Below are 25321 nucleotides of genomic sequence, written 5' to 3' on the forward strand. Positions count from 1 at the left end.
AGCCTGACATACAAGAAGTTATTTTAGATTTAATGGTGACATTCCAGAGTCTATAAAATTATTGTGGAAATAAGCGCAATAGCTTCCAGCACTCTTTGACAACTAAAAGAGCTCAGCACATTATTCCCCATGACAGGCCCTCCTCTCATGGCCGTGTTTTATACATCACCAGTGGTAGGTAACTAGGAAGAATATAGACACAGTATGGTCAGAACCAATTAAATACAGAAAGAATTGCAATATGGACAGCTGGGTGAAGTTGTACATTGAAGCTATATAAGAAGCAATACAGCTAGGCTTTTTTTTTAAAGGTTGGATTTCTTTTAATAGAGACTGCTTGAACAACAGTCAACACAGCTTGTTGAATATCCCTTCCCAACATACAATCTTAATCATATCTATTGAGAAGTAAATCTCACCAAGTTCAGTAGGGCTTAATCCTTAGTAGTATGTTTGAAACTGCAGCCTGCAGGACTGCTAATCTTTACTCCTGAATGCTCCTATTGTCCTATCTAACATATCCAAAGTGCTAGGCTTCCTTCTTCCTGCAGTAGCCTTCTGGAAACTGATCTGAGACACTTAAATCCTTCTTACCAGAAGCACAGAGGCTGGAATAAACATTTCCTATCCTGGAAATATTCCCTGGTTAGGAAACCAGAAGAAAAGGAATGATCTCCTCATTTCAGCTGGATTTGGGAACAACCCCTTTTGCTACTTTTTCATTTCTTAGAATTTATATTTTTCATTCAAGTAACATGCTCTGAACAAATGTGGCTGATGCTTAATGTATATACTTAACAACATCAGAAAAAAACTGCCCCTTTAACAGCACATCATCTGATTCTTTTAACACCAGGAATTCAGAAACTGGAAAAGTTACATTTTTGTACTATAGCTCTTAGAATCCCACACTGCCCCATTCTGGCTGAAGGATTCTGGGTGCTGTAGTTCAAAAAAGTAACTTTATGAAGCTCTGCAGAAATCTACTGCTGCAAAATGGGGATAGGGAGTCAAAATGTTTCCTGTGACAGAACAAGAGATAATGTACATCTGCCAGTAACTAGATAAAAACAGTTGTTTCCCCAAATCTCCCCTCTGCAGGCAGCTTTTGTACTGTGGCTCATTTGGTACATGGATTTTTGAATAGAAGATTTCTGGATAGAAGATAAATAATGCACATATCTGCACAAAGCACGCATCATGATGGTGCTCATTCAAATCAACATGTGTGCTGATGGCTGCTAACTGGAAAAATAGATTTTTCCAAACAAAACACTTGAATAGATCTTTGCAATGTATCATTCATGCACTCTAACGGACAGTTGTGTCACACAGAGGGATGGGAAAGTCACGAAACAATAGACAAGAAATCAATTTCCAGTGAATATGGGGACCAACTCCCCCACCCCACCCCAAACAAACCAAAAAGACTACACTGTTGCCCATTTTGGAGCAACGAATACATTTTGCCTCATATGACTTGCTTTATACTGAATAAAACCATGAATCTTCTAAGAAAAGAAATAATTGGCAGCCTGAAAAAAAGTCCATTTTGACTTACATCTTGTACATAGAGAGACCTATATTTATTTTGATGATTGGAACTACCGCAGATTGCAGCAACATTTAGAGAACTTTCTACCTTTTACCATCTTGTTGTGACATCTTCAAATGATGCTTATTGATGAACAGTCAGTGCACTCTTCCTCATTTAACAGTAAGCCAAAACTTTTTTTTATAGAATAATAGATTCTATGAAAACTAAATACAGTATATTATTTATTTGTAGAACTCTTACGAAACAAAACCTGTCCATTTAATAAAATCAATAGATTTTTGTTTGGAAATTATCTTCCGCCCCAGGCACATCTCAAACAAGAATCTACATAGACTAGTGAGTAGAATTCAGAATGAAATAAATATTCAGTCTTTTAAATAAATGACCAATTATTTATGATTCTGATTTTTTTTAAAAAAGTTTGCCTCTCTTCAGAAATTAATACTTTGGTCTATCCATCACACAGTGCTACAAAGCCATTTATTTGCTACTCTATGTGACTTAAACTTCAGAATAGCAAAGCAATGGTAAATATTTGGAACCAAACATTTTTGGTGCAAAAAATGGGCAGTAATAATAGGCCCTTTGTTTCTGTTTACTTAAGACTTGTACTACAACAAAAAATATTTTGCACATTCACAGATTTGAGTGTCTTGTGTACATCAAGTGGTAAAATATGACAAAACCATCTCCATCGCACCGTGTTGCCACTTTAACTACCATGGCAACATCCTATGGAAGCCTGAGGTTTATCAGTCAGGGAGGCACTAGAGCGGGTCTTTGGGTGAGATTTCCTCCCTTGACTGCAAACCCTGGGATTCCATAAGATGCAGGTATGACAGCTGAAGTGGAATCATAGTGCTGTAATTATGTAGTATGAAAGGGCTCAATGGAGGATGGTGAATGTTTGTGCAAGGCAATGTAATAATGCTCATTTCAGGAAACCCAACAAGAGAGTCTTGCAGTGCCTAGAGGGAGAAAAGAAAGGAAGAGACAAGTCTCACCTTCATTGAATGAAAAGGCTACAACTTTATTGATTACAGCTTCATCATAGCTTCGGCTTCCACATAGGGTCTAGATATCAAAAACTGATTGACCTACAAATCAGTGTCCTCCTCAACCTGCCTTCTGCAAAACAGTGGAAATGGTGGTGATAAATAGGTGCCTGCTGCAGTGTTCGGTGCTGGATGGTATCCCCCCCCAAACACACATCTGATATCCAGGAGTGAAGTTAGGGCTACCAGGCTGAACTAATACCTCTAGGTCTTGCTGCTGAGGTTTCTTGAAAGAAGCTCCTTGGCTGAGTCCATTAGCCTACCCACTCCTGATACTGGATATGGCTGGTTGCTGCCAAACACCAAGAGCCCATACAGACAGGTCAAAATAAAGCTGCTTTGAGTCACTTTGGAGGTATGCTGTTTAAATGATGCATGAGTCCTAAGAGTCTGAAAGCTGCGCCAAACCCATGTACCAGTCCTAAGGACTAGAGCACAGCTTTGGTGCAGCTTCTGGCCTCTTAAGACATGTATATTATTTAAACAACATACCTCCAAAGTGACCCAAAGCAGCTTTATTTTGGCCTGTCTGTATGGGCCCTAACTCTTCTAATAAAGTTGTAGCAATGATGCATACAAAATTCTTATATGAAAACAACTCTTCCCACAGATGAAATAAATCCCTGAAGAGTGAAGGCCAATGCACACTTGAGTAAAATTCCTCCTCCGCTCCATCAATAGCTAGCTGCCTAGTATCATGGCAATGCCTCAAGCCCTGACTTGCTGAAGGCCATATGTACACAGAGAAAAGTTAGTGAGAAAGTCTGCATTGCAGACACCATGTAATTAATCCTTCATGCTCAGGGAATGGACCTGAATGATGTTCATTCACTGCTGCACTGGCCTGGCCTCTGGAACCAGCCAAGCCCTTTGCCCTGGATATTGTCCAGGGATATTGTCTTGAATTTGTGCAAATAAGGTGTTTAAACTTATATTTTAAAATATATTTTAAACCTTTTTGCCTTTATGCTGCCTTGAGTTCTTCTGAGAGAAAGCAGGGTATAATAATCTAACAGAGTAGGTTTGGAGCAGCTGGAGCTGCAAGAGCCCAAGCCTGTTGACATTTCAATTATCAGCTGCCTGTCAAAAAAGGAAGGGGAGCTGGAGCTATCATTTATGCCAAAACAGCTATGTAACGGGTTCAAATTTAACCTGTATATATGCAGCACCTTGGCTGTTGAACAGGGCTATTGAATTTATCACACAAACCACTTCCCATGCTCATATGATCACTGCTTGGTAAATTAGTTGTTTTGACTACCGTTCCCATGGGGTTACAGCCAACATAGATACCATTCATGCTGGTAGGGGATTCTGGTAACTATAGTGCTAAAAGTAGCTTTTCCAAGTTCTACTTATGATGTCCAGCTAAATCAAAAAGGTGTGGGAGTGGTTTCTGGCCACTATTCCAAGCTCTTTCTATTAAAAAAAAACCACTCTAATCCTTTCACTTAGAAGTACAGTACTGAGAGTATTTTACTAAATGGCTCAGTAAGTATTAAACATGCTCCAATATTGCGCTTTCAGCCATCAGCACAAAAGTACTGTATTAGGATGACTGAAAAGTACATTTTAAAATTTTAATGAAATTGGACTTTGAGAGGCCTCCCAGAATACATCTAAGCTCTTATCTCCAGCATGCTGGCTCCTTGCTCCAATGTGTTTCAGACATCTTGATAGCCAAATCAGACCTTTTGTCCCCCTGAACTGAAATGGATGCATACTTTGTTCTTATTGTTTATCACAACAATAACAAAAAGTCCTAAGAAGTTTGTTGGAATCAGTAGTTGTGGTTCCTGGCTCCAGACGTCTTCTTCCTTCCTGCAGGTTTTGCCCCAAAATAAGGATGGGGCAATATACAAGGGTATGTGTAGTAGCAAACCTTCTGAGCCAGTAGTACTCCCCGTTTTTTCCTTACACTTGACTAGGAAGTAGAAGCATAGACTCCTATTTTTTTTTAACACCAGGCATGCCCATGCCCAGGAGTGCTGCTGCCTTGGAGGGAGGCAACCAGAAGCAGAGAAGTTCCCCTGCAGATCACTGAAGAGATGGTGCTGCTGGGAAAAGAGACAATCAGCACTGCCTTCTTCATCCTCAACCCCCTCCATCCCTCATGCCAGTTTAATAGTTAGAACAGTGGCCCTATAGATGTTGCTGGATTGTCCTGGCTATAATACCCAGAAATGAGAAGTGCGTAGTTTCCTAATACATAACGCAAAAGAAATAGGAATGAGCAGATGCAGAGGTGGCAACAGCCAGCAATACCCAGGTATGTTGCAAGAACTCTCACTTTCTTTCACCAATCTGGAGAAGCCCAAAGATGCATCCGACTGCACTTAGGGTTTACAGGAGCTCTTCGCTATTCAGTTTAATTTATTCACACAACATACCAGCAAGCTCTCTCCAATGTCACAGAGCTTGGAAATTACTATTTTAACCAAATTAAATGTGAAAAACTAAAAGGACTCAACAAAATACAAATATAGGATACATCCTGCTGTGAAAAATCCTCCCATTAGTGATAAGATTTGGAAAATAGAGCAGATTTAAAAAGAAAAACAGGAAACCCAAAGTTCAGCAATGCCTTAGTTCATACCAGCCTGAAAGGCCAGCCTGAGGGCAGAGTTGGGGTGTTGCATCCAGATGATGCATGCCCCAACTCCAACCCCAAGGCGCTATGAGGCCATGCATTATAATAATAATAATAATTATTATTATTATTATTGCTCCCCATGATGTGCAGTGTCATGGCATTCCTCCAGTGCTGTGTCCATACGACGCAGAGCCAAAGGAGCACCTTATAGCTGTTGGCAACACAGCTATGGCAACCTTTCCAGAGTGAAAAAAGCAGCCACTTTTTGCACCTCCTTTTCACACCCTGGAAATGCTGGATCGGGGCTGCGACGTGAGGTTGCCGTGGTCCTGATCCAGCTGAAGAAGGGGCAGCTGAAGGCCACCCCTTCAGGGCTGTTTGTACAGCCCCAAAGAGACTAAAGTAAATCTTACACTACCTAGTAAAATGGTTTCTGCTGAACAGAATAATCAAATCCATCTAGTCTTTCCCTTGTTTATCCAGGCTCCTAATAGATGCTAGCAGTGAGAGGGAATACCATAAAGAAAACCAGATAGGGAAGTGTTTAAAGTCTGGGAGAAAACTGAAGGTTCCTTTCTTCTTGTTTCATCCTTCCTCCCCCCTCTTTTTTACCTTTTTTTCCAGGGAGAATGCTTCAAAGGTATTTAATAGGTAATTGTGAGCCGGTAGACTGAGAAAGGTTTTGTTGACTACTAACTTCAACACATTTTTTGCAAAGCTGTCTTAAAATGTGTTTTACATTGGAGTAGCAAGTCTCTTGTGTGCCTGTTATAGTAAGAAAAGTCACCAGAAATGTCACACAAGGAACATAGTACAACTTTCCTGAAATAACTCCACTGGATCCCATTTATAACCAAGAAAGCTCTGGCAACCTAAAGCTTGAACAGATTGATTGTGTCATAAGCATTCAAGGACTAGAGCTACTTAATCAGCTACATGAAGGTTATCCCCTGTATGTACAAGATACAGGATACACTGTATTTTTTTAAACTTGTTTCTGTGTTTTTTGAAGGTTTTATTGACTGAGACTGTGCTAAACCTCCTTTTTGGTGAATTTAATGATAGACATTTTTAAAAATGAAATAAAACTAGTGTGTTTCTACTAAATTAAAATGGTATGCTGAGGAAGCAGAACAGGCTCTTCCAGAGAAGATTTTTCAAATGAAGGACATGCTGTTCCAATGTATCTGATATCTTCTACCTAAACAGAAAGTATGCCAGCCTCCATATTGATTGCTGCTGGCTCAAACAATATGCATAACAAAAGCCAAAGAGCAAAAACAATTTCTTCTGATCCAGCTTTCCCTGCTGCTGCAGTATAAACTGTAATTGATCCTGTAAATTTTGGGCAAGCCATAAGATAACAAGTTGAGTCTCCTGCCTTGTAAGCCCTAGCAAGCACATAAGGAAGCCCTGTTATACAATGTAGCCTTTGTAAAAGCTGGATCTCCATCTATTAGGAGCAGGGCTTTCTGTACAGTGGCTCTGAAACTGTGAAATGCACTCTCCCAAGAAGTCCATTTGTCTTCCCAGTTATATCCTTTTGGAAAGTATTTGAAAGTATTATTCCACCAAATGCTTGGAAGCTCATACTTTTCAGAAGGCATATTTAGGTTTTGCTTTTCTCTTATTCATGTTTTACATGTTCAGTTATTTAAAAAGACTGTCATATGTTTTAACTGTAGTTAAATTTTTAACATGTGAACTGTTTTGGATGGTGACTTCCTCAACATATTGCTTGTTGCATTCAGGGTGCAAGCACTGAATCACACTGTTGAACCTCAAGTCATGTTTTGTTTAATGTCATAGATTTTGCTAGTGCTTCTGCTTTTAAAAGTTATTGTTTCACTCAGATATGCACAAGTGATGCCACATTTGGAAGCACAGTGATATGACCCAGAGTTTTCAGTTGGTATTTTTATTTCAGTTCTCACCAGCAGCCTCTTTAAGGTAGGAGGCCAATGGAAAACAACCATAGGAGGCTTTTTAAAGATATGGTGAATTAGCCATCAGGAATAACTTTCTTTGACTGCTAAATGATAATGGGGAGACGACAGGTAGAAATCAACTGCCATAGGCACACAACTATCCATATTTTAATTACCTCTGTTCTGTAGAGGAGATATATAATGGTAAATATGGCAACCCTATAGATATGGTCAGTGCCACCTGATGGATATCCTCTTTGAAACAGGTAGTGTTTTAGTTCCTGATTACTTGTTGGTAGATATTATTATTGTTACATCTACATTTATTCCCATAAATAACTGACCATATGATGGAGCTTTGGGCCTATTGGTGTGCTTTTCACTTGTTTCCGTTAACAGTCAAATTATTACCTAGGAGGACCAAAGGTAGTAATAGCTTCTGCATAAGGTGTTTAGTTGACTTTGAAGTTTAGGAATCCAATAAGAGACAATGTCATTATAAGATATATTAGTATAAAGGAGAGTAGAAGGTAAAGTCCCTGGGTTGCATGCAGCCCCTGGGACCCCTAAAATACAGCTCCTGAAACCCTTCAAAGCCCCAGACTACTTTAAAGAAAACTGGGCTGATTTTTGGATGGTTTTTAATCCACCCACCCAAATTTTGCTAAAATCACAGTGGTATGCTTTGATCTTCCAAAGCCCACCTAAACCACACAAAAAATTAAAAACTAGCCAAAATGACACTGCAACACTTTGTGCTTGCCAAAACACACCACTGCAACCTGCTGAGCAGATGCATGGTGGAAAAATGCCCGCTTTGAAGTTGCCCACCCATGGTTTAAAGTGATGTGACTTCAAATAATAGGAGTATGGTATCATTGTTGAAAGTACGTTGTTTGTTCAAGGCTCACATTTTTATTTTTAAGAGTCATTAATATCTTTATGATGGAACATTCTAGAGCAGAGACTGTGGTTGTAGACCAATATATCGTAAAGAGTGTGTGTGCGTTTGTGTGCGCACCTGTGCTGTTGCCCAAAACAATGGCATGCTACCTAATGGAAGTATGCTTTTGTTGTAAATTCCTTCACTGGGAGAGAGTTGGAATAGATGACAACTGGAGTTTCTCTGAACCCTTTAAAATTCCATGATTCTACTACTCATGGAAGTAGTAAATTCCCTTCAGTACAGTATTTGGCTGCCCTGGAAACAAACATTAGTAAAAATCCTATGCATGCACTTAAATTCATCAGGTACATGCACAGAACTCTCCGGACCATGGCATCTATCTATTTTATTGCAACTTGAAAAGGCAACTTTGAAATCAACCAATCAAAATCAGTCAGTCAATCTAAGCAAAATATGCTGCAAAACTGGGTTGCAGGCTTCACTTGGATGCATGTGTGTGTGAGTGAGAGAGAGAGAGAGAATGAAGATTGAAAGAAGAAAGAAACTATCATTCACAAGAGGGAAAGAAGGGAAATTGGTGAGAAACACTCAAATATTGTGGGTTATTTTTAAAGAATATACAAAAAATAACAAGTTAAGAGATTTGCAACAGAACTTCAGAAACTGAAAATGCAACCCAAGTTGGAGGGGGGGATACCTGATGTCTCCAAATACTTGCTGGGAAGCCATTGCTTCTTTGAAATAAGCAATTTGAGGATACAGATGAGAGTATTAATCTGAAAATTGTCTTGAGTAGTAATTTTTTTGAAACTGTGAAGCAGGAACCTAATTTCAAAAAGGTGAAGCAATGACTGACCCTGCAACACTGATGGCTTAGAAACATACAGAAAGAAACATGCTTGCCATTTTGACAAAAGAGATAATACAAGGATGCAACTGTCAATTTACAAAGAGCAATGGGGCCTGTAGCAAGCAACAGGACTTGAAAAGCTCTAACAAAACAAGAGTAAGAGCACCAGGAGACCATCATTCTAGTTTTGTTCTAGAAGAACATGATAGAAGAAAGAATGTGCAAACCCCTTGGAAAAGATAATTTGTTATGTTCCAAAGGCAGGCCAACCTAATGCTTTCATGTCACCATCAGTTTAGTTTACAATCCTTTGGGGCAGAGCTTGGTTCCAGGGGCCACAGGAATCTATTTGCCTTTGCATAATGACTGTCAAAAATCCCCAGTCTTCTTTCTAATTTTGAAGGTGGGAGAGGGTTAACAATCCTGCTCATCTCTTTAGTAAGGGTGTTCAGTGTTTTAATTGAAGGCTGCCAATTTGGAGATATTCTTTTTTAAAATATATTTTTATTCATCTCATCATCCAATAAAGCAAAGAAACAAATAAGCAAACATGTATTTACTGAAATACAAAAGTACAAAGGCTGACATCTCATTCATCCTATACATTATAAAACACACATATACCACACAGAAGGTGACTTCCCCCCACCCAAGTCCTGCTGTAACTAAGATCAATGTTCAATCTTATATTTAATAGAATTGTATAACTCGACTTTAAACCTCAAACTGTATTTTTGAGATACAAATTCCAGTAAAGTTTATGCGCTATACCTCCTATGTATCTTTTGTTAAATAAACCCAGTATCCTATTTTCCAATATAAGTTTACAATGTAATTTAATGTAAATCATTTTTTCCAAGTCTGACATGGAAATAAAGAAACTTATTTCTTGAGTGTATTCTTAACTTAATAGTCTCTTTCCAGCATTTCCCCAAATAGTTATAGAACAGTTGCCATACCTTTTGTACATACTCTTCTGTTTTCCCTTTCATCCAATATGTCACTTTGTCTAGCTCTGCCATTTCATGTCATTTAAATAACCATTGTGCTACTGTTAGTGTTTCCTCTCTCTTCCATTTTTGTGCATCTATTATCCTTGCACAAGTTAGCATATAAAAAAAACCAATTTACTGTGCCACTTTTCTGTTTCTTTCTTAATCATTCCAAACAGAAAACCTATGGTAAAAAAGCCACATCTATTTTTAGTTCCATCATCATAATTGTATAAATTTCTGTCCAAACCTTTTTGGCTATGTGGCATGTCCACCGCAAAGTGGTAATATGAACTTGTCACATAAGAGCATTTCCAACAATTAGGTTTGGTACCTTTATATAATTGGGCAATTCTTTGTGAAGGTAAGTGCCATCTCTACAACATCTTATAGTTGTTTTCTCTCAGGTCCTGGCATAAAGTATGTTTCATTTTATTATTCCATATTTCCTCCCATTCATGGTATTCTATATTGTGCCCTATATTTTGTGCCCATTTAACCATGCTATCTTTAATTATCTCATCTTCCATATCCCACTACAGTAGTAATTTATAACATTTTGGAATCATATGTTTACTTCCAGTCTCTATTATTTTATCACGTTTAGATTTTTTAAAAACTTGGCTTGACTTATCATCCATTGGTCAATATACTATACTTTAACAATTATCAAAAAAAAAGGAACTATCCCCTTCTCTGAGTAGAATGGTGAAAGGAGAGAGTTTAGTCTGTCCCAGGTACCTAAATAAAGCACTGATCCGCCTCTATTCTCTCCACCATGGTCCAAAACACACTGCAGAAATAATGCAGTTTGAGACCACTTTAACTGCCCTCGCTCAATGCTAGAAATTCTGGAAGCTGTAGTTTTGTGAGATATTTAACTTTCTCTGTCAGAAAGCTCTGGTGCCATAATAAACTACAATACCCAGGATTCCTTAGTACTGAGCCAGGGCAGTTAAAGTGGTCTCACACTGGATTATTTCTGCAGTTTGTTTTGGACCAGTGTTGCTTCTACTGATCTTTTTTGACTGCCTGGGCTGGAAAATGGTGGTAGTGGCAGATCTTTGGCACTACTCCTCAAAGGAGCAGTGAGAAGAATTGGGCTTTGGAGGATTTAAACGGAACATCTGTGTATGTCAGCTTTTCTGGGTTGAAATCAGGCAAAGTTATCACATTAAAGTTGAAGGTCACCATAAGTCACCATTTTCTTTGGTTTGCCTTTTCATCCTTTTTGACATGTGAGAATTTCCGTAGCCCTACCTTTGCCTGGTTGTCTCCTCCACACATCACACAGCCATGATTTACCACAGTTCCCTCCTCATCCAGCTATTAGGATGAGCACCCACAGTTATGCCTGCCAGAATTTTATATGTTCTTTGGCATCATTTTCCTGTCCTTTATCCTTTACATACTTTGTTCCATGCCCGTAGGTTTGACCCTCGATGTATCCATAAATCATATCAAAACCCATAATCCGGTTCCCAAAACCTGCCCTTGACTTATACATGAGGTTGACTTATAGTCAAGTATATACGGTATGTGGAACTGTAACATATACATTTTTTCCAGTATGAGAAGGCATTAAGTTATATTCCTAATAACATATCATGTATATATGCTGTCCAAGCACACTGATCCAGCCATTCAGCACATAATGACCCACGTACCAAAAACATACCTGCCAAACCAAGTGTTCCTTGATGATGTCTGTTGATGACAGACAGATGCTCAGCACAATGGTATGTGATGCAGCAGTAAGAACGCTGGCAATTATAGCATCTTGCATGTTGAAGGGCAGCATGGTATAGACCACAAAAATGATGAATAAGAAAAATGACACCTGTGCACAGAAAGACAAAGACAATTCTTGTAAAAAATAAATAAATCGAAAACACCCCCAAATGTATAAAAGCTAAAATTACACTGGCTGAAATCTAGTGAAAGGGTTACTTAAAGTGTGTCCAAAAGAATCTTTTAAGTTTTTGATGCAATCCACAGTAGCACACACCCTGATTTATTGTTTTTAAAGTCCTCTCTCTTTAAAATATTTGCTGTAAGGTATGGGATGGGGAACAGTTAGCTCCTCAGACATCTTGGACATTAATATCCAGAAGTCCCAGTCACTGTGACCAGAGCTCATCTATCTTTCCTTTCTACCTGTTGATGTGGCATGAATCTCCCTCTCTCTATTATCCTGGCACCTCCCTTCTCCCCCATCTGCACCTCAGCCTCTCTTGTTTGCCAGGTGACAAGGGATTGTAACATACAGAACTTTCATGCATTGCTATAATCTCTGGGTCTTCTTATTAGACTTGAGACAACTATGCTGGATGAAGGCTCCTAAAGCTTTGGTGGCATCCCCACACCCTTCTGTAACAGTATAAATGCTGTCATTTTATGGATATGTATACTTTCCCACAGTGTATCCCCCCACCCCACACACACATTGACTGATTATAGAAAAACATGGGTCGATTGCCATGCTTCAGCTAATCACACACAAGCAGCAAGCAGCATGTAGGATATCACAGAAGTCTGGGTATCTGATTAGGGCTGCTGCCACACTGAAGAATTAATGCAGTTTGTTTTAAGTGTCATGGCTCCATCCTATGGTATCCTGGGATTTGTCATTTTTTGTAGCACAGAGCTCTCTGAGAGAGAAGGCTAAATGTTTTTCAAAAATATAAATCCCAGAATTCCATAGCACTGAGCCATGCCAGATAAGGTTGCATCAAGCTGCATTCATTCTGCAGTCTAGATGTATCCTAGAAATTGTTATGCTTAACAATATGCTGCATGATTCAGTCGTAGACAGGTCAGTAATTTGCTTGATGACCATGTTCCAATATTGTTTTATTAGTACATTAGTCAGTGCCACCAAATACAAGCAAATTTGCCACTTCTGTTTCTACAGCATTTACAAAGCTGAGCTGAATTTTTTTTAGGTATTTTGATAGACATGTACTATCAAATCGGTTAATTTTTAATCAGTCTTTGGGCTCCCTTTTAATGTTTCCATAAATCAGGGGTGAGAATCATGCAGCCCTCAAGAAGTGGTTGACCTATAGCTCTCATCATCCCTAGCCAGCATAGCCAGTGGTTATGACTGCTAGCACTGTGATTCAGTAACATCTGCAGGACTACATTAAACCCCAAGAATGGATTACTCCCAACTGTAAATATTAAGGGAAGTTGGCTGAGCATGGCTCACTCATTTTTTTGTCTTCTTCTTGATCTTCAAATGAGGCATGTTCATTATTTTATCATTATAAATTGTAATATTTCTGTACTGTATACTTTTGTGTATGTAGTATGTTTTAAAGGGTTCTAGGAGTTGGTGAAAACATAGGGAGGGAGGTACAAAAGGTCCCCAACTCTACTCTAAGGTATGGTGGAGGAAAGTAATCTTGGGACCCCTAAAGTCCCAATCCTAAAGTTCTCTTGGGACCCCAGAAGTAATTGTGCTATTGCAAGCCAATAATTCTGTCTTATAATATTTGATTACAGTATTTGTTTAAATGACTGTTTCAAATGCACAGATTTGGATGCTCACAAATATGTTTGAAAACAAGGGTATACAAGCCGGAGTTTGTTCATGATTTGAGGGCCGGGTTGGTTTTGACTATTGTCTTCATGGTCCACAGAAGTGCTTTCAAAGTTCAAAGCAAAGTTCAGGATCTCTTATCAGTGAACACAAAACTCTTATCAGTGAAGGCACAACTAATCTGTGTTAAGAAGACTGAAAGATGTGTCCTTGTGCTGCTTACAATTACAAGAAATCTGTGTCTTGGTTGATATTACAGTGACTTTTGCCAAAAATCTAAGAACCAGTCAGAAACCCATCTAAAATCGTGCAATGACCCAGCAATGGGCTACAGTATCTCTAGCATAGCTAGGTGCATATTGCTTGCATAGTATTATTTGGTACTTAGAGAGAGCATAAACTGTATAATGCACTCACAACTATCCAGAAAAGAACTAAAAAACAGACACTCCAAAATTAAATAGCCACATTATGTTTATTACATTTCAGGTTTGCAGCATCAAATATCTGATAACCAAAAAAACATGCAGCTGGAAGATTTAGTCAGTATATCCCATTCAAATATTAAATGTTAAGCCTTGAACATGAGAAAACACTGATAAGCCTGACTGTCACTGCTTATTAGAATTACTGATCCAGTCAAATTCACAAACTGAAATAGTTTACCTCTGAACTACCTGTACCACTGCAAACATTCAGGAGCATATAGAATATTTGCTCCCTCTCTTCCTTTCCAAGATTGAAAAGCAGTCTATTGGAATGCTATGAACCTCTTTTTATTTTTTAGATATGCATACTGGTGCTTTTACATCACTACTGACCTATAGCTATCTATGTGGTAGACTTCTTTAAGGTAACACATTCTGCAAAATTAAAAATGATTCACAAAACAATAGTAATGCATGAAATTTCTATTTTAATCTTCTTTTAGCCTTTTCCTACTATCAAACTGAACATCGAAAGATTAAAATTCAAGTTTCACCCTAGAATTCCTGGCAACCAACAACCAGCTTGATGTCTAATCACAGAGCGTGAATCTTTCCACATATCTGGATTAGGAGTTGGAGCAGTAGAGGCAGGGTCTAAGCTTTAGATGAAATTATCACTCAGGAAATAAAGGCTAGCACTGTGAATGGTGTCTATTTCAGCAGGTCCTTGACTATTTCAATAGGTTTATAACCATTTACTGATAATTACAAAGTATAGTTGGTCCTCCTTATCCACTGATTTAACCAAAGATTCAAGCATCCTTGGCTTGAAAATATTTCCCCAATTACATAAATTCCAGTAAGCAAACCTGGATTTTGCCATTTTATATAAAAGGAACCATTTTACTGTACCATTGTATATAATAGGACTCGAGCATCCACAGATTTTGTTTTCCACGGGAGATCCTGGAACCAAACTCCATCGGATACAAAGGACCCACTGTACTTCTATCAGAAGTGAATCCAAAAGGAGGCACATAGTACAAGATGACTTTAAAAACCTTAGCTTCAAGCCTGGAAAACTTATTATTAACATTAAAGAAGTTACTTTTTTAAAAAATACAGCTGTGTGAGTTATCACACAGCTGTATTAAAAAAAAGTAACTTCTTTAATGTTCTGATGAAAACTCCCCATGACTCTTATATGAAGCACTGGAATATCTCCTGTGGCTTCAAATCCATTCCCGCACTCAGTTTAAAGTACTCAGAATCCTATACTTGTCAATGGGATTTACCCCCAGTGTGTGTGTGTAGCCCCTAAATGGATTGGCTGATTTGGTAATTGAAAGAGCATTTCTCACTCATGTAAGCTTTATAAACATACCTGCCATAAACAACCCATGTACCTGGTAAAGACATATGAAAGGGCATTTTCTATGACAGTCCATGCTGTGGAATCTGCTACCCAGAAAACTCTTGGAGAAAACTCTTTTAATTTAGTACAATTCGGGCATGATCCAGCTGTTAGCATGCCAGAAAATCCTGCACTAACCCTGTGGTTTCAGAGAAACACCAGCCTTCCTGTGACTTTGCCAGCTCTGGAGCAAAGTCGGGTTAATGGGGGAAAGACCCATGATATTTCGCTGAAAGATGCAGTGTATCATGTGATCAGGAAGCACCAGCATTGAAGTGGGAACCGGGGTTTTTTGCCCATGCAGACAGGGCCTAGGTTAAACTGTCCAATCATATTCCAGGACTGCAGTCAATTAGAAGAATATTGCACCACTATATTCTTACTGCCTTGAAGCCCTTAACTGGGCTTCTTAGGCAGGCAGTTCCTAGCAGTGGCAATCAAAAGCATGGAACTTTTCTGTCTTAACTTCATTAACAGACCTTCTGTGCTATTATTATTAATAATAAAAAAATAGAAGCAACCACGGGAAAACATGAGAAGGTTAAAAATGGAAAACAATATATGGACCATCCTTCCAACTCCCCCCCCCCATCCACAAATGGAGCATACTAATGGTACTGTGAAAGCCTTGTCTGGAAATATCCTTAGACTGGAGAAAGCAGTACATAAATCACCATTCAGCTACAAGCTCAATAAAGAAAATGGGACCATTCACTCCCTGCTAAAATTACTTAAAAGAATTGCTATGACACCTGCATCCTTTGCTGGAAGGAATGTGAGACATGATAAAATAAAACAAAACAAAACAAAATAAAAGCTTTGATGTATACATTATACATCAAAATCTACTTCCCTCCCCCTTAAAAAGTTATTAAATCAATTATAATTAAAACCAACAAATTAAAACAACACCAACACATACACATTATTACAAAACAAAGCAAGACAAAACAGTAAACTGCAGTAGCATTCGACTTAAATTCCCAGGGAGGACCTTGGGGACTCTCATGAGAAGAGGGTTCCTGAGGCCGGGATTATCTATACAGGAAAGGCCTGCCGGAAGAGATCCGTCTTGACAGCCTTTTTAAAGCTGTCTAAAGATGTCAATTGACAGATCTCGTCTGGCAGGTCGTTCCATAATCTGGGGGCGACAACAGAAAAAGCCCTCTGGGAGGTAGCTGAAAGCCTAGATCTTTGAGGCTGCAGCAAATTCCTCCCAGAGGACCAGAGTGCACGGGGAGGATTATATTGTAGGAGGCGGTCCCTGAGATAGTTTGGACCCAAACAATTTAGGGCTTTAAAGGTGATAACCAATGCCTTGTACTGGGCCTGGAAACTAATAGGCAGCCAGTGGCTATTAATACCAGAGTAATATGGTCCCTCCTCGATGTTCCTGACACTACTCTGACCATCATGTTCTGCACTAATTGCAGTTTCCGAATCAAGCACAAGGGCAGCCCCATGTAGAGCGTATTACAGAAATCTAGACGTGAGGTTACCAGTGCGTGTACAACAGTCTTGAGATCCCTTACTTACAGAAAAGGGCGCAGTTGGCGTATCGGCCAAAGCTGATAACAGGCGCTCTTGACTGTCGCATTAGAATTCGAGGCCGATGAACAAGACATGGAGAAATAGATCTGGGTGTCATCAGCGTACTGATAACACCCAGCTCCATAACTCCGAATAATCTCACCTAGCGGCTTCATATAGATGTTAAATAACATCGGGGACAGTATAGCACCCTCTGGAACCCCACAGGTGAGCTCCATTTTACTGGAGCAGCTGTTCCCGAGCAGCACCCTCTGGGACCTGCCCGAGAGGAAGGACCAGAACTACTGCAATAGTAGAACAGAAGAATATAAATGGATCAGGCCAGCCTTATCTACAATACTGTTCACACTGTGGCTGATCAGGGCCTTATGGGAAGCCTACCAGCACCCACACATTTTCCAGCAACACATATATAATGGGATATGCCCTCTGATTCTGCAGCTGTTATATAGCCATATTGCCCGGCAGCTGCTGATCGAGGAAGCCTGCATACATTTATCCAGTTCCACATTAAAGCCAGCCAAGTTGGCAACCACCACTACATCTTATGGCAGTGAATCCCATGCTATAGTATTAGTAGAAGACGTTATCTGACATCAAGCCAACTTAAAGTGACACAATGAGTGAGAGACCTCCAACAGCCCTGGTCATAAAGAGCCATACTCTGATTTTACAAATTCAGGGCCATGGCTTCCTTGCTGAATCAATCCACCTGTAGCATGATCTTCCTCTTTTCCTACTGCCTTCCACCTTATTAAGCATCCCCCCAGTGAGTTACATTTTTTCATGATATGTCCCAAAAATAAATAAAAATTCTCCATGTAATCATCTTCCCTTCAAGTTCAAGCTCCCTCTGATATCAGAACGAGGCACTGAACATTAATCATTGCTGGATGCTTCATTCTGTCCTCACAGCAAATGCCGTGTCAGCAGTGGCACCGGGTGGCACAATGAGACACACTGTAAACAGCCACCCAGCATTATAACAGAAGAAGCTGGATTTTCCAGGAAAATCAGAAGCAAAAGGTGAGGCTTTTAAAAAGTGTTTTAAGAGGAGTACACAGTGGGTCTGGTGCTGAACAGGCTGGATCCAAAGAGTTGACATTAGTCCAGGGCAGGGGTAGGCAACCTTTTTGAGCCAGGGGCCGGGTTGCTGTCCCTCAGACAACTGGGGGGGGCCGAAGCCAAAAAAATAAATAATTAAATATTTTTTAAAAAAATTAAATACATAAATAAACTGGGACAAATGTAGGATAAAAATTTCAAATGGAGGACAGGTTGTTTTTTTTTAAAAAATGGAGGACACGCAAAAAAATTTGCTGATTTTTAAAAAAATGTTAATATAAATGCATGTTTCGGAGGCTTCTATAGACAATCGCCCCCCCCTTGCCTGCCGCTTGCCCCCCTTGCCTGCCGCCTGCCCCCCTTCCCCGCCTCCTCCTGATAGGCCAAAGGCCCCACGCCCTCACGCAAGAGGCCAAAGGCTCCAGCGGCAATCAGCAGCAGGACTGGGCGGGGGCTGGTCCCAAGGCCTTGCCGGGCCGCATCCGGCCCGTGGGCCGCAGGTTGCCTACCCCTGGTCCAGGGATTGGGCCCTGCATTGTTTGGACTCTCTACCATGGAAACAGGAAGAGGACGTTTTATTTGGACAGTGCGGACAGACCCCAGGAAAAAGAGTGGAGAGGAATTAATAAATACCAAGCAAAGAGAGTGAGTAGATAGAGGAATGAGAGAAGAAAAAAGAGAAAGAAGAAGATGCGAGACACACAGAGAGGGATAAAGAGAGAACAAAGTTCTTATACAGTACATGGAGCCAGACAAGAGACAACGAAGGTGGTGTCAATGACATTCGAGCACTACACAAGAGAGGAGCTAGTAATGATTCCTCATTACTATAAAAGATAGTTATAACAAAGACATTGTAACCATACTGAAAAAGAAAAAGATTTTGAAAGAGAGGACATGAGAGAGAGTTGGGTAAGGGAAGAAGGTTTAAAGGTAGCCTGTTCAAAAAGTAACAGCATTCATAAAGCCAAGGTTCATTTGTATGTCATACAATTATTTTTCAACATTTTAGCAAGGATATCTTTGGCCCAGAACAGTCAAATGAAGTGGCTTCCAGCCACTTTGGAGGCATGGTGTTTAAATGACGCATGCTTCTAAAGCGGCTGGAAGCTGTGCCGAAGCCACTCTCCGGTCCTTTGGACTGGAGCAAAAAGGAACTGGCATAATCCAGCTCCTGGAGGAAGGTTGAACCCTGCGTCCATGGCCCACTTTGAGAGAGTGCCGTGTGGTCAGCAGGGTCCCTACTCACCTGCGGCTGGAGTGGACTCGGGTCACTCTTTCACACCCTTCTGCTCCAGCCCTATGTCCATAACTAGAAATATGTCCAACTTGTAAATTTTAAAAAGATGTTTATTTCTAAGGAACAGAACTGCTATTGAGAAAATATACTTCAACAATTTTGACTCACCAGCAAATAATATTACATTAGTTTTATTTTCTGCTAGGGTTAATGATTTCAGTGTAGTACTAATTGTTCCAAATATAGCACCTTCCATCCAAATGGGGATTACGTTATTTATCCACCACATACTTGCATGCGAGTGTGTGCCTAATTATTAATCTCAGCATCAGGTGATTTAATAGATGTAAGAATCTCTGTTTATTTTAGTACATGATTATATTATTAGTGTTTATGAATTTTAAAAATAAATGACTTTTAAATTGAAAGGTTAACTGGCTTATCTGTCTTCTTCTAGCTGCCTCTACTAATGTTCCAGACATGAAGAAAGAGGTCACTGCTGGCTTGAATAATGAAGGATCGGTTACAGGTATGACACAGCTGTTGTACGTATAACCAGAAAGAGGGAAAATCATCTTGTGAAGTGTAGCTATTGCCGCAACCCAATAAGAAGGACTGAAAATATAAATATGAGCTGCTCATACAATGGAAATCAACTTTTTAAAGTAATCTTCAGACTTCCTAGGGTGGCTTTTTAAAATTTTGCATCCAACAATGCATGCATAAGCAATTGTAAATATGTTGTGAATGTGAAGTGTTTTTATTTATAACTTTGTCCTAAAGTTATGATTATGATGTCTTTCAGAAAAAGAACATTCTGAGAAATGGAAAGCAACCATGGCAGTCACTGGAAGAAGAAGCAGGGATGGAAAGGAAGACTTGAACAGCAATGGAGTGATGATCCGCTAGACAAGCAGGAAATAGTGATCAGAATAACTGTCAGAATAACTATTTGTTGCTTCTTTACAAAATATTTCTGAGAAAGAATCAAAGAAATTGTTCTTGTTGCCTGTGCAGTTGAAGAACTATTTGTTGTTTCTTAAAAATAACAACAATCATGTATCTGGGACATTACCGTTGCAGAGTGGATCTTGCTTATATGATATAGAAAAAAGTTGTGTTTTCTCTACATCCTTGTCATGTTTGTGTGTTTCGTTTTAACCTCACTCATTACTGTATAACCACATATTACACACAAATGCACAACACAAAATTGGTTTAGCAAAAGGGATACAGAATGGAGAAGCAGTGAATATGTTTTTGTGCAAGGTGTTAATGATGACCCTGTCCAATGTTTCTCCAGGAATATTCCCTACCCATTTTCCCCTAGTCTTCAGGACATAGGAATATCCATTTAAATGATTCAGAATACAGAACTCTGGAGCTTTTATGGACTGGAGAATAAACTTTGGGGGCAACTGGGGGCAAAAAAAGTAGTGACTTGGGAATGGGATATCTACCCTCTCTTTCCCCAGCATTTCTATTCCACATCATCAATCCCCAAGATTATTTTTCCTTGTATAAAACAAGATTGCAGGGTCTTTAGAGAAACATGGGATGGGTGTGGAAGTGTTTGTAAATCTCAGAAGATGTAAGATTAGAATGGAAGGAAATATATTTTAAAACCACATGATAAAAAAAGGTGAGAAATGTCGCTGTAACACATTTATAATATATTTCTTTTCAAGTATTCTTTCCTTCTCACTGACAGTTTCTTCTATAAAACGCTGTATAATTTGGTGTTCAGAAGCAAAGAGAACCTAATTCCTAAACCTAAAACTATTTTCAATACATCAAACAGACAGTACAAAAAGAAAGCAGTCTGGATTCTATTACAACCCAACATACATGAGTGAAGATATTATAGAGAAATATTATTCCACTATTGCAACTGCCATTGAAACAGACATGCACATTTATACAAGGAATGGGACAGAAAAAACTAAAAACTCAGAATCTTATTTCCACTGTTTATTGGCAGCAACATATCTAGATCTAGATCTATCTATCCCGATTTCTAAAATTTGCTAAAAATGTCAGTTAAGTATTAGTAGGCATTCAGTTTCTCCCTTTCAAATGATCTGTTTTCATTATCAGCAAAGAAACAACTGTTCTTCCATAACCAGCAGGGTACTGTCACTTGCCAATTATAGCACATGAAATGTGAATGTATTTGGTTTCATATCCTCCATACAAATAGGGAGCACATCTTGACGTGGAAAGATTAACTGATCTACTTTGGAGGCCTCTGTGAATGACTGGGCCAATTCCTTCCGGGGGATTCATTCTGGGAAAAACACAAATGGGCACAAATGTAGAGTTATCTGCTCTCCTTCTCTATGGAGCACAGCAGAGTCTGCTAAATAAAGCCCTCACCACTGCTCCTTCACTCACGCATGCCTTGCTGCAACTTGAGATTTTCTGCACTGTGGCCTAACCTAATTAGGGTTGCAATCCTATACCTACCTACCTAAGTGCAAACTGAATGAACTCAGTCACAGACTTGCTCCTGAGTAGAAAGGTTTAAAGTTGCACTGCTAGTCTACAGAATATCTCCTCCATTCCATCGAAAAGACCATTTACCAGTTCCCCTGGTGCCCCATTTCTAGCACCCAGCCTGAAGAGGAGTTTTGGTAAACTCTCTCATTGCTATAAAAGGTATTACGTTGCTTTTGCTGTTTAAACAAAAGGAATTGTGCTCTTCTAAATCTCATGACGTTCAACAAGTTAAGACAACAAAGAAAAAAAATCAGTGGAAGTTTTCTATCCCTCATATAAAGCTCGCAGCCAACAGCTCACTCCTCCTCAACTCCACTGCAGAAACTGTTGCTGTGTGCCTTCAAGTTGTTTCCTACTTATGGTGACCTTGTTCAGAGAGATTTTGCCTTTGCTTTCCTTGGAGGCTGAGAGAGTGTGACTCGCCCAAGGTCACTCAGTGGGTTTCCATGGTTGAGCAGGGATGTGAATCCTGGTCTCCAAAGTTCTAGCTCAACGCTCAAGCCACTATACCATTCTGGCTGTCCAAAGAATACCCCATTTATATCTAGTGGCAGAAACCTGCATTTACCAAGTTAATAGACAGCTCAAGCCCCTGGTTGTAACTTTCCAGTTTATAGCTATGAATGAATTTAGGAATGGTTTATAGCTATCTTCTCTTGGGGAAGATATTTGTTTCCATAAGGTAACCTTTTTGCCCTTTGACATTTATAACAACAACCTTATTGCTGTGATACTCTGAGCAAAGGCAGTAATGCTAAAATAAAGCTCAAAGCAGGGATTGGAATAAACAACATAGAACAACAGGAAGAAATAACATTTAAATTAAAATGTTAACCAGGAAGACATCTGAAAGTGAAAACAATTTTCTACCATATATCCAGTCTTAATTCTTTCTTAATTCTCTACACTTACATTCTTCCTCCTTTTCCTATCACACCTCCCTTACTTGCTAAGTCCAAATTTAGGCATCCATCCTATACTGCAGCTTAATTTTTTCCATATAATCTCATTATCCAGAAATGTGTTGACAGACCTCTGTACAGAAATTCTTCGTAAAATAACTAGTAATTGTAGCAGCAATCCCATCCAAATACATGGAAGTGATAACACTATACACCGTTCATACATGGATCATTCATCTCTCTAAGAAAAGTATAGGCCCATATTGTATAGTCTACCTTGGGCTGTCAGAAGCATAAATATAATAATAATAATAATAATAATAATAATAATAATAATAATAAATTATTTATTTATACCCTGCCCAATCACAAGAAAACTTCTCTCTATGAGGAAAGATCACAGAAAGAAATTTAATGTAGTACAGAAAAACATGGTTACCGTAGTTTATTCTGGGGTTACGCTGCAGCTAAAGCTAAAACATAACTGCTCTATTGTCAGGTACACTGATTAACATTAAAATAAAAATTAAATTTAAATTATATATAAAAATTTAAGAAGGAAAGGAAAAGAAAGAAAAGGAAGGAGGAAGCCATTAGTACCTTTGAAACTTAGGAGTTGTATAGTTTTTTTGTGGGTTTTTTGGGCGATGTGGCCATGTTCCAGAAAAGTTTCTTCACATAGCCCAAAAAAACCACAAAAAACTATGGATGCCGGCCATGAAAGCCTTCGACTTTACATTAGGGGTTGTACATACAGCCTCTAAGGGGCGGCAGGACACCACCTCTTTTCTAGCTGGATTGGGGCCGCAGCCACCTCATGGGAGGTCTCCAAAAAGGGACTCCTTTGTGTGCCCTCAAACGGGTGCGATAGCATTGATGTGGCTATACAGCACTCCTTCGGCGCTGCAGCATATGGACACAGCACCAAAAGAGCCCCAAGACGCTGTGCGCTGTGTGGAGCAGTGTGCGGCATCATGGCACCCTGGGGGGCAGAGTCAGGACGTGCGTCATCTGGATGCGATGCCCTGATTCCACCCCCAGGCCGGCCTTTCAGGCCGGTCTGAACAGGGCCTAAGTGATACAATCGGCCTTTTGTAAATATAGACTGGATATATATGGACCATATTTCTTTCTGTGTCTTATTTCAACATATTAAAATTGAATGTAGTTGCTTTCTATTTGAGTTTCTAATCCATGTTATGAGAAGATGGAATTCCATTCAAACTTGCATTTTTGTGGTTATTTATTTCAGTTTGTTATCTGCCTGGGCTATTGTTATTAATGGCCAAGATTCTTCAGCATCAACATAATTCCAATGACGCAGCTCTCGGTTATGTGCAGAGGGACCTATACTTAATGCATGTCATGCAAGTGTCCTGATATCCCCACAATCCAGCTATGTTTTGATATCAAATTGCTGGAAGGCCTGCATGGGCTGCAGAGGTTGCAGTGACTTAGGAAATACAGCAGAAGATAGTATTGTGAATATAGCACATAGACTCCAGACATGTGAAAGTCTAACAATGGGAGAAGGGGCTTAAGAGAGAGAAAACGCACACACCCTCACACACTGCATTTCTTACAGAAACCAAATATCAAAAGAAGAATTCTGACAACTGATCAAACAAGACTGGAATTCCTTTTCATGCCCACTGGAATATTCCACATCTTGTTGAGGGGTTGTGAAGACAATAAATCCACTCTGAGTCAAATTGGCTTTTTCATCTTTTACAAGCCACCACTTTGGGAACCTTTTGGTTCTTTCTAAGTGCTATCAAGTCTTTGTTTCCCATGAAATCACCTTGGCCTGAGGATATTTTAAAGGTATAAATATGCTCAAGAAAACCTAGTCTCTTTGCTACAGTCACACCCCCCCTCCCGCTTTGCTGGTGGCTGTTGCCCCCATATTCCAGTTTGGTTTCAGTCACTCTGGTTGCCCTCAAACTCTCGGTCTGAATCTCTCCTGCTTTTCAGGACAGGTAGATACAGTATAACCCCTCAATCCAAACCTAAACTGCTTCCCTTCACTTTTCTATTTCAGTTAACTCTGTATGCTGGGTGTTAGAACGAGTCTCTCTTTTATGTGCATCCTTTCATATTCTTCCCTAATAAAGATTAATTCATTTACTCAAGTCTGGAGTCTTCATCAGTCAGTACTAGTATAATTGGTGCTTTGATCCTGATGTTACCCCCTCTAGAAAAGCAAAGCCAAATTTTCCCGGCTTATTAAAGACAGACTGCCACTAGTGTGGAGGCTTTCCAAGCATGCACATCTTTGTGGGTAACAGTAAATAATGAAACAAAAATGAAGAATGAAAAAAATGCAATCTGAAAAATGAAGAGGACAGATTACACAACCAGAATTTACACATGTTAGCACATATGTATGGATCAACTCACAGATGTCAAGGGCATAAATTGCATCCTGTTGATTATTCCCACCCCTTGAATGGTACCTCATAGGTAAATCCCATTAATTCCAGGGTTCTATTTCAGTCAAGACTCCCAATAGGATTTAGGCCATAGTATTAATCTCCCTTTTCTCACACGTATTTTCCTTTCTGTCCTTTTTGAAATAGAAAATGGAACTAGAAAAGCAGGATCTGCAGCTGCTATAAGTATTTGGGGAGAAAACATTAGCTTTAAATAACAGCTGCTGCAACAAAGTGGTGTCTGTCTCTTGGTTTCAACATTTTCAGGAATTCATGAAAAATAGCAGCAGCTTCAGGCTGTCTGAACCTGGCTTCTTAAGCAGCTCTTTCAATGCCAATACAGACCTATGCTTTATTTTTCTA

At 39.4% G+C, this 25321-nt stretch overlaps 2 protein-coding genes and 1 long non-coding RNA gene across 3 annotated transcripts in view; 1 reads left to right on the forward strand and 2 right to left on the reverse strand.

Annotated features, from left to right (window-relative positions):
- MTRR (5-methyltetrahydrofolate-homocysteine methyltransferase reductase) overlaps positions 1 to 25321 on the reverse strand; it is a 328893-nt gene that overhangs the window by 134430 nt on the left and 169142 nt on the right. The window lies entirely within an intron of this gene.
- The window catches only part of ADCY2 (adenylate cyclase 2), a 149046-nt gene that overhangs the window by 78984 nt on the left and 44741 nt on the right, over positions 1 to 25321 (reverse strand). Inside the window, exon 3 of the mRNA XM_042465160.1 lies at positions 11562 to 11723. Within this exon, the coding sequence (XP_042321094.1) occupies positions 11562 to 11723 (162 nt within the window). The remainder of the gene's footprint in view (positions 1 to 11561; positions 11724 to 25321) is intronic.
- LOC121929533 lies at positions 17742 to 20206 on the forward strand. Its single transcript, XR_006103688.1, has 3 exons — positions 17742 to 17846; positions 19583 to 19654; positions 19931 to 20206. It is a non-coding gene; the product is annotated as an uncharacterized LOC121929533 (long non-coding RNA).

Source organism: Sceloporus undulatus, chromosome 4, assembly GCF_019175285.1.
Source record: "Sceloporus undulatus isolate JIND9_A2432 ecotype Alabama chromosome 4, SceUnd_v1.1, whole genome shotgun sequence".
Classification (NCBI taxonomy): Eukaryota; Metazoa; Chordata; class Lepidosauria; order Squamata; family Phrynosomatidae; genus Sceloporus; species Sceloporus undulatus.